The sequence below is a fragment of the Poecilia mexicana genome, unplaced genomic scaffold, assembly GCF_051168715.1.
Source record: "Poecilia mexicana isolate PSO_F unplaced genomic scaffold, ASM5116871v1 scaffold_14, whole genome shotgun sequence".
NCBI classification, from domain to species: Eukaryota; Metazoa; Chordata; class Actinopteri; order Cyprinodontiformes; family Poeciliidae; genus Poecilia; species Poecilia mexicana.
Genome location: NW_028263383.1, coordinates 23,060,529 through 23,071,012, shown reverse-complemented (window position 1 = coordinate 23,071,012; position 10,484 = coordinate 23,060,529). Strand labels below are relative to the sequence as shown.

The window sequence follows — 10,484 nt, the reverse complement described above, 5'->3', positions numbered from 1 at the left end:
CTAAAATAGCAACACAGATGCATTAGCATGTTTTAAACTGCAAGATCTTCCAAGTAAAAAGAGGCATACTGTCTGTCAGAAATGGCCTCAAAATGTGGGAGTTTAGAGGACAGAAGTGTAAAATTCTCCAAGTATTATCTCCCAAGTTAGAACTAATAATTATCTACATCAGTGGTCCCCAAACTACTGGAGGTGGGCCAGATCTGGAGGTGGGCCAGATCTGGCCCACCTCCACATTTTGTCCGGCCCCCTGAACAATACCTGAGAGCATTTATCTATTTTTTTCATATACCGTATTTTCCGGACTTTAAGCCGCTGCTACTTTTTTCCTAAGCTTTAAACTATGCGGCTTATATGTGGCCACCAGAGGGCTCTTTAGGAGGAAGTGAATCATTGGAAGTCAAAATTGGAAATAAAAGAAGAAAGCGCCCATTAAAACGGAATTAGGTTTTATTAAGGAATTGAAATTTGAAAATGTTGTTGATCAGTTAAATAGCATTGAGGGGAAAAAGAAGATTTTTCGGTTTTTTAAATAATACTGGGATCACTATGAGAATTTGAGGCATACATATTAGGATCCAATAGGTGGGAGTAGTGCAAAATTAATGGATGCAAGCTGCCGTTGAAATCTAAAGAAGAAGAAGGCGCCCATTTTCATTTAGCAGATGCTAGTAGGAGACACGAAGGATCAGCACTTTTACTGTTACAGTTACCAAAACTACCATAATCAGTTCAGTTAAATCTAAACTTGGCAACTTTTTATTTTTCAACCGTAAGAAATGTGATATTCAATTGACCTGTTATGACTCAAATTTAGGCACTTCTGCAATCGTCACACTTTTTCTGTTACAAACTGACTCCGGCCCCCCACCAGAGAAAGGAAAAGTTATGTGGCCCTCACAGGAAAACATTTGGGGACCCCTGATCTACATCAATCAGTTACTATTCAGTTTCAGTTGAAGAAAAAATATAGAGCTTATCCACTTTAAGTTTTTTTTTTTTTTTAAATTTACCATGACCAACATTACTATGCAGACATTTCTTTGCACTTTCTTGGCCCTGGCAGTGACTATATTTGTAATTGGTCATGTAAAGATTTTCCCTGTTGTAGTGTGAAAAAAGAATATTCTTTAGTAAATGTACATTGGGGAAAAAACAAAGATCTCATGTTATCAGAATATTGTACTAAAGGCAATAACTGTATTTAAAGCCTGAAGAAGTTGCAACTCTGTTCTCCAAACTTAAACTCGAAAAACACAGGTACTAAAAAATATTTTTTTTAAATGCATTTCTACTTCTGTATTTTTAAAATAACCTTTAAAATGTTTGGCTTCCCACTTTTAGTTGATAAGGCAAATTTTAAAAAATACTTACCATGTATGGTTTTACTTCATTGCTCTTTTTGATCTTCTGTTGGGTTTTGAGCATTTCCGCGTTTGTGCTTCTAATTTCTTCAGTAGATTTTTCTAAATTAATTTTTATTTTTTCTGAAATCAAAGTTAAAGTCAATATTTCTTTCCATTTTTTTTCAGTCTCTTGTCTTTGCTGGTCCATTTTTTTCTTCAGAATGTCTAACTGATCACCTTCTTGAATTATTTTTTCGAACTTCTGGTCAAGCTTTTTTTTCCTTTTCTCAGCCTGAAAACTCATCCATTTCATTTGGGTCTTTTCTTCAAAAAAGTGTTTCTTGCAAAGTTTTGTGTCTTCTTGGATAGTATGTAACATTTTTCTGATTTCATCTGGTTCAAAAATAACTCTCTGCATGTCAGGCCTCACTTTTTTCTTCAAATATTTGATTTTACCTTTACCTTTCTGTCTTCTCATATTTTCCCAAAGATGTTTAACATCTTCAGCTACGTGGCTCATGAGTTGCGTTTCCTCTTCCATTTTGTCCCTTTTGTGTTCCATATTTGTGTTTGTTATCTGCAGTCAGTTTTCCATTTTCTTCATATCGTTTTGGTGTTCTGTTCAACAGAAATGAGAAAGCAAAACAGATTAGGAAAAACTAAAACACAGATGAGAAACTACACTGCTGCAGTGTAATTTTTCATTAGATTTACAGATTGTATGTTGTGATGCACATAAACATAATAATTACAATTGTCATTCAGTAAATATTGACACTTTTAATACAAAGTTGACATTATTCAAAATGTCTTTATGACAACTTGACATTAACCTAGATGTTGCGGCCTTCTATCTTCCAAAAACCAAAATTCTAACAAAGGCTGTGGGTGGTAACAGGTGGTTTGATTTGAACGCACTTCCAACTTGATTTGTTTTGAAAAAATATATTCTTTATTTCTTGTAAAAAATAACGACAAAATAATTATTAATAATCTCTTACAACTTAGCCAAAAACGAAAGTAAACTTAATTTGACGTTTCAAGTATGAAAAAGTGGTCAAAAAATCATTTACAAAAGCCTCCCGTCCACACACCAAACATTTCCCAAACAGTGCCTCCACCAAGCACCCGGTGTGTTTTTAATTACTCAAATTAATGGGATGGTCTAACCAATTAACAACATTATCTAATCAATTCAAATATACAAGTTACAGAATTTGGGTCCAAACTAACTTAAATAAATTCTCACTTCCCAAAATAGAAAACTAAATTAGTAGAAATTACAATTTGCAAAATTTACATAAATGACCACAACATTAGACAAAAATGTATTTGTTATGACAATTTGGCATTAATCTAGACAAAAATGTCTTTGTTATGTCAACTTAGCATTAACCAAGAAATCATGATCTTACATAAATTTGTTATAAAAGTATTACCAATCAAACTTTAAAAAATTATGCAGCTTTATGTGGTAATATTGTATTGCTCTGCCATTTTGTTTAGTCTTAAATTTCTTAATTTAATTGATCCTAAAGTTTTACAACAAGATGTCTATAAAGCACTTATGAACGTTGCATTTGAAACATGATTTAAGGCTGTTTTAAGTAGTGCAATACACAATTCAAGCCAGTCCCACCTTGCTGTAAGTTAATATTAGCTAAAGTAATTGAACTCCATAAGGTTATCTCTTAATCTTAAACATATTTTAAAGGCAGGCAAATAGATTTTTCCCTCCAATTTTTTATTTTATTTTTTGTGTAACATTCTTTATTTAAGAAAATGATGAATCCAACATATATGCAAATGTATATCTATACATACACATACATAGTACAACAGAAAAGAGAGAGAAAGAAAAATAAAAGGCTTAGCAAACATTTAAATCCATTTCAGCAATTGACATTTCTTAGAAGGGTCCTCATGGGCTCACATGAAAGGGAGGTGCACATATCCAATGTCTTACATTAAAAGAGAGAGACATACAAAGGGGACTGACAGCCTTTTATAACCCATAGCATCTTTGGTCTAGTTCCTAATAGCTGGAGCCCATACACTCAGAAAAATGTCCATTTTTACATGACATTTTGCCATTACCCTTTCCATTATATACACCTTCTTCAGTAACACTTTATTTGAAGGGGGTGAATAAGACTGACATGACACTGTCATAAACATAACATAACACCTGTCATGAACATGAATAAGCCTTCATGAATATTTATAACTGTTGTCATAAAGCGTCATTCGGTAAATTATGACACTTTTAATACAAAGTTGACATTATTCAAAATGCCTTTGTTATGACAACTTGACATTAATTAAGAAATCATTGCTGATATAAATTTGCTATAAAAGTATTAAAGATTGCACTTTAAAAATTAGGTAACTTTATGTTATTAAAGGTAAAGTTTAAACAGTAATCATTACTCGTTACATCCAAGTCACGTTGCGCTTTTTGTCCGTTAAAAATGTGAAGATAAGGGACTTAAGGTGGCGCCGTAAAATCCAAGTAATAACGTGACTGTTGTCACCCATCGCCTCCCCCTTTACTCGCACGCGGAGCTCCAGACATGCGCAGTGGTTTCCTCTGAGCGGGAGAAGATGTCCGTCTAATTGTCAGTAATATAATAGCGCTGCATAAATCACAAGATATGGCGACATGTATACCGTCGCTTTCGCAGATGGTGGGGACTTCGTCCAACTTTTAGCGTCACTTGGAAGGAAAGCTTAAAGAAAGGTAAGATCTGTGGACACTTTTGTAGAAATGTAGTGAAGTAGAAAGTACAGATACTTACTGTAAAATGTAGTGGAGTAAAAGTAGAAAGTACCCATTATTAAATCTACTTAAGTAAAGTACAGATACACGAAAATTAACGAAGTACTTTGTTACTTTGTTACTTCCCACCACTGCTGATAACCCCCGCATCCAGTTTGTTTGGAAAAAAGTCAGTAATCTTGGTTATTTTTATTATGCATGATATTGTTAAAGGTGCTCCTATTTTCTTCCTCACTAGAGACCAAACTCTGTATGTACAATTAATCCATTCATTTTCAATTTTTAAATCCTTCCATTTTTTTCCTTCCATAAATGTCATCGCTTCAAGAGGTACCAGCGGGCATGCATTGTTCTCCAGACCAATCCAGTTTGTCTCCTCATCCTGTACAAGCCACTCGACCACAACACAAAGTTGTGCTGCCCAGTAGTACAGTTTCAAATTAGGCATACCAAAGCCACCTTTTTCTCTTGGGCTTAATAATAATTTCTGTCTGATTCTTGGTTTCCTCCTTTGCCAAATAAAGTTATTAATAATTTTATCCAAAATTTTAAAAGTGGGGGCAGGTATCCAAATAGGTAGTGCCTGAAATAAATACATTAATTGTGGGAGTAAATTCATTTACTCCCATAATTTCTATTGTGGGAGTTTCTATTCTGCCCAAAAGGGACAGAGGAAGAATCTCTAGTCAGGTCTGATTTTATTTGTGCGATCAAGCTACCATAATTTCCATTAAATAGATGTAAGGTTTGTGGTGTAATCATCACACCTAAATATTTGAATCCCCTCTTGGACCAATTAAAGGTGACTTCTTTATTTAAGCCTGTAGGCCATTTGCCCAGCAACATCATAGCGTCAGACTTGGTTTCATTAATTTTATAGCGTGAGATTTCTCCAAACTCTTTTAAACCGGTCATAAGCCTAGGGATTGAGCTCAGAGGGTTAGAAATATACAGAATAATGTTATCTGCATACAATGAGGTTTTATGGGTACTCCAAATGCTGTTACTCGGTCAGATTCTAGGGTCTGACCGTATTCTTTCTACTAGGGGCTCGATACTGATAGCAAATAGTAGAGGTGAAAGAGGACATCCCTGCCTAGTTCCTCTTTTTAAACCAAATTTCTTTGAGGAGTATCCATTCACCTGTACTTTGGATGTGGGTCCAGAATATAGCACACTAATCCACTTGATAAAATCTCTATGAAATCCCATTTTTTCCAGTGTGTGCTTCAGATACTGCCGGTCCACCCTATCAAATGCCTTCTCAGCATCAAAGTTAGAAGCATTGAAGGATCCTGTTTTTGTCTCGCCATCGAGATCGCATTTCAGGTTCTCCTGATATTATTTATTCGTTAAGGTTAATGACCTGTTATAAACCCTGTTTGGTCTGATTTAATTATTGTGTGGATACATTTTTGAATTTGACTTGCCAGTATTATAGTTAAAAGTTTCAAATCACATATTGGTCTGTAGGACGAGCAATTAATTCAATCAAACTGGGCAGGATTTAGCCTTCTGGGGCACTGGTCTCTGTTCATATGGGTGTTTATCGATTTTGTGGATCATCACACATTTGAAATCCCCTCCAGCTATTATAAATCCGTCAGCTTTTGTTGTCAGAAGAGCTGAAATGTCCTTGAAGAAGCTAGGATCATCTTTATTAGGTCTATAAATGTTTAAGAAGGATATTCTCACCCCTCTAATTGTACCTACAGCCAAAATGTAGCGTCCCTTTTTGTCTACATAAGTGTTCCCTAACACAAAGCCTAGTGATCTATGACATAAGATGGCAACTCCTCTCTGCCTGCTCCTCTCACATGAAGCAATGTAAACCTGCCCCACCCACGCCTTTCTGAGATTTGTATGTTCTGTCTCACTAAGGTGGGTCTCCTGAAGCATTGCAACTGAGCAGTTCAGTCTTTTCAGCTGGGTCAGAATTTTATTTCTCTTTATGGCATTATTTACTCCATTTATATTATAAGTGATTACAATTAATCTATCCATTTTTGTAGTTTAAGGTTTTTCCCTCCAATTTTAATCTAGCAAATTTAAAGCTAATATGTTAGTCAAAGTTATTTATGCGCATTATTTATGCGCATTATTTAGCAACTTGGCTGATGTGACATGATTCTTGTGTTCTTTGTTTTGCCGACCTTAGCCACATGAAGAACAATTTTATCCTAAGGACACATGGCGGGGGGTGGGGGGACAAATGTGGCTAATGAAGACATGCTACGTTGTGGAGGATGATGATAAGGACCAGGCACCAGAGAAAGAAGTCCCTGTTTGACCAAAGAGAAAGAAGCAGATGTAATATTCCCCAAGAAATTTAGGTAAGTCATTTTTGTGTTACTATTTTCTCCAGATGAAAGGGGGGTGGGCGGGGACAGGTAATTAGGGTAGGGAAAGCAGGAATCAATATCCACCAGAGTTAATAAGTTATGTTTTAGACAACAAATTTTTGTCAAATGTAAAACTGGTGATTAATCTATTTATTTATTCATAAACTTCTTGCAAACATACCAGAGTATCTGATTGGAAATGCTTTCAAATGTTCATTAAGTGAATAGATACTCATGTGCCTAAAACTATGCATTAAATGATGCAATCTGAATAATAACAGTGGTAATCTGTATGAACTTCTGCCAAACAAATATTTGATCAGAATAATTTTGTTCAGCTATAGTCATTATGCTACTTGTGTTAGGAAATAATTGTATTGCACTTTATAACAACCAGTCATGTTAACTTGTCTGCCAGTCTACCATTCTGACAGTGTGCAGGAAGGGACATTTTTGGAATGGTACTTAAATAAATGCTGAATTAAGATCACGTTGTTTTTTGTTTATTTGTTTTTATTCAATTTTTAGGTGACCACAATGAATTGAGTCATCACCCACTAAGAGAATGTCCAGAAGAGATTCACCAATTTAGAATTCATGAAAAGGCTTTCACCATGATTAACACTGACCACAACTATTGCAAGAACAGCTATAATTTTTGAGCATTTCTGGACACCTTAATGGTGTCCAGAGCTGCTTCCAGGAAATGAAGACAAGAAGATCTCCCTGTTTTCAGAGTGTTACAGGAAAGCTATAACAAAGGAGATGGATGACACAATCAAAGCAAAAAAAAAAAAAAAAAATGTTAGGACTGTTGAAAGAACCCATTTTCTTAAGTTAAAGAATAAGTAATTCTGTTTAATTTTTCAATCAGTATTTCAGAGTTACAATATACTGACCAGATGTTATACCTTCTGTTTGAAGAATAATTAATCTTTTCTTTTATTCCAATGTACAAAGGGTTTGTTCTTCAGCTATGATGGTAGTTGTAAGTAGTTCAGTGTGTTCCTCTTCACTTGAGGTAAGACTTAATATTAATGATTCTGTTAGCATAACATGTGACACTGTAATAACACTGAATGACATCTTCATAACTGTTGCTACATTTTTCAATTTACTTAATGACACTTTAATAACACTTAATGACATCTTCATAACTGGTGTTACTTGTTCCACTTCATGTAAAAGGAATTATTAATGACTCTTATTAAATCATTTGACAGTGTAGTAAAGCTTAATGCATCTTTATTGTTGGTCCTACTTGTTTTGCTTAATTTCAGGTAGGGTAAATATTAATTAATGTTTTGTTAAAGATTTTGACAGTGTAATAACACTTAAGGACATTTTTGTCTAGGTTCATGACAAGTTGTCATATCAGACATTTTGAATAATGTCATGATTTACCGAATGACACTTTATGACAACAGTCATAAATATTCATGAAGACGTACTGATGTTTATGACAGGCGTTATGTCATGTTTATGACAGTGTCATGACAGTCTTATTGTCATGACACTAGACTGTCATGACACTTTATTTGACCCTGTCAAATAAAGTGTTACCATGCTTCCTGTTTCTATAACTTGATTGTATTTTTAACCATTTGCAAAAACATGCTCCACAGCAGAAGAAAGTTTAATGACTTCTGGGTCAAGGGCTTGATATGTTTGACCAAATTGTACCAAAAATATTTCACAAGGATGACCTAAGGAAGTCATGCCAATTTTTTATCTTTTATTTCAGTGCATTTGAGGCACAATTGGTGACAGGTTGTAAAAGTGGGATGATTTTATTTTCATATTAAAATTTTCAAAAGTGTATAAGTTAGTATCAAAATCACTAAAGCAGCAGCGTCCAAAAATGCTAGGGTGCAGTGTTCACTGATGCAAGGCCCTTTAAAGTAGAAACAGACAAATTAAAATCTCCTGAAAATGGAAAATATACAGCGCAAAGCAAATTGTTTATCTTTTATCAGCCATGTTTTTACTTTAAACTCAATATTAAATAGGACCACAAACATTCATACTTATTCATTTTTTTGTGGATTTTTTTTGGTATGTCTTTTCCGCAATAAGAAACAATACTCTGGCTTACTCTTGCTTCATTTTTCCAAGACTAATAAATGGATGCATCTAACTCAAAAAATTTTGGATATTTTATGCCTTTTTCTTTTAAACTGAACAAACCTCCAACACCCTTTTTCAGTTTCAAATCTACAATGATTTACAGATGCCTTTTCTACAGAAATCTAACTACTTTGATTGTTTCAGTGTAACATTGTATGTTTATTGTTGAGGAGGTAGAAATGAAAACAGTAAGTCTTTGCAATAATGCTAAAAAAAAGAATAAGAATACAAAATGTTGTGAATCCCTAAGTAGTTTCAACTAGACATTTTGGGCTCCTATGGCAAAACATTTGGACATCCTTACTGTAAAGGTAAGAGAGGACTTTCTGTGAGAAGTTTGTTTGTTTGCTCTTCAGTTTTAATCTGGGTGGAATTCGAGCTTGCACTCAAAATGCATCTTATCGGCTATGTTTTCAGTCCATTCCTTCTCTCCCAAGTTCATAAAGCAAAAAACTCAAAACACTATGCTATGCTCAAATACTCCAAATACCTGGTGCACTCTCCTAGAGTACAACATTTATTATGACTGGGAAAGTTTAATGTCCTGAAGAGGACCATAACCTGATCCCAGCAAATCACTTTCTCGTTTAACTGTTAATTGTTTTTAGGCATTGTAGAAAACACAGACATTATATATGACCGATAGTTGGATACAGATATTTAGAGATGTATAAACTATTTTACATGTATTGGAGATGTACCTCAACACCTCCAGAAACCTTTCCATACACATACACAGTAAAACAATTCTGTCTGTCAGGAATTATCTGGCATTAAAACTAATATTGGGAATAATATTTCAATCATGTCTGCTTATGCAATAGTTCATTGTGAATCATATTTAAATTTTACAGCAGTTATTTCATAAGCACAAAATAACGTATATTATTTATTCAAATATTGACACCACTTTTACAATATTTTGTAACATTTTGATAGATTACTGTCTCATTTCCAATCAAAAACAAATTTCTACTTTGGATGAAATTAGCAATATGAATAATTTTGGACTTAACTGTCTTCCATTTCAACAGAAAAACATGTATGTATATGGAGAAATGTACAATTGCTGTATAAAAAGTGCAAAAAACTAGCTTCATAACTGTGATCACTTAAGCAGCTTTTAAAATGGCAGCTTTTGTTTAAAAGCAGTTTGCCAGATTGTTACATGTTGACTTGGCAGAATGTGCCCTCTCCATGTTGCTCCAGATCTATCAGATTATGAAAACTCACCATTTTCTCCAAATATAGCCATGCTCCAAAGTTACAATATCAAAGGTAACACCATCACAATACAGACCTGGGTAGAAATGATAAAAAATAAATCAGAAAATTATCCAAAGGTATTAAGGTACAGTATTATTTTTTGTACCTCAGTTGTTGTTCCATTTCCATTTTATAAACACACCAAAATGATGCTGCATTTCATCTGTCAATAGAGTGCTGGTATGCGTGTTAGGCTGCTCATATGTCTGCTCTGAAACTTGTACATTTGGAGGTGTGTACCAAATACTGAGAAGGTGCCTGAATGATTGGATCCTGGTGGCTGTTTCTAAACTGAAATGTCATGCTCAACAAGTCTGGATTCTGCTGATAAAGGATGGGACATGTCTGGCATGAACATACACACGCACACACCCAGGCGCACCCACACACGCACGCACACACACACACACATGTTTGTGTTGCTATCTTTGTGGGGACTTTCCATTGACTTCCATTCATTTCTACAGCCTAAACCTTACCTTTACCCTTTACCTAACCCTAACCCTAACCAAAACTCAATTCAAACCTTAGCCCTAAATCTGACCCCTGACCCAAAAACAGGGTTTCCCCTCGTGTGGACCAGGTATATGTCAGGAAAATTGTCCCCACAAGGTATTACAAACA

At 34.7% G+C, this 10,484-nt stretch overlaps 1 protein-coding gene across 3 annotated transcripts in view; it reads right to left on the bottom strand.

Annotated features, from left to right (window-relative positions):
- The window catches only part of LOC106910587 (uncharacterized), a 47,541-nt gene extending 37,425 nt beyond the window's left edge, over positions 1-10,116 (bottom strand). The window contains exons 1-3 of one of the 3 annotated variants that reach the window (XM_088012364.1): positions 9,967-10,116; positions 9,828-9,894; positions 1,375-1,964 (exon numbers count right to left, since the gene is read on the bottom strand). In XM_088012364.1, coding sequence (XP_087868490.1) covers positions 1,375-1,908 — 534 coding nt within the window. In that variant the 5' untranslated portion in view covers positions 1,909-1,964; positions 9,828-9,894; positions 9,967-10,116. Of the gene's footprint in view, positions 1-1,374; positions 1,965-6,278; positions 6,295-9,827; positions 9,895-9,966 lie in introns of those variants that run through there. The other 2 variants (XM_088012365.1, XM_088012366.1) reach the window with 2 other exon arrangements.
- Positions 10,117-10,484: the final 368 nt, after the last annotated feature.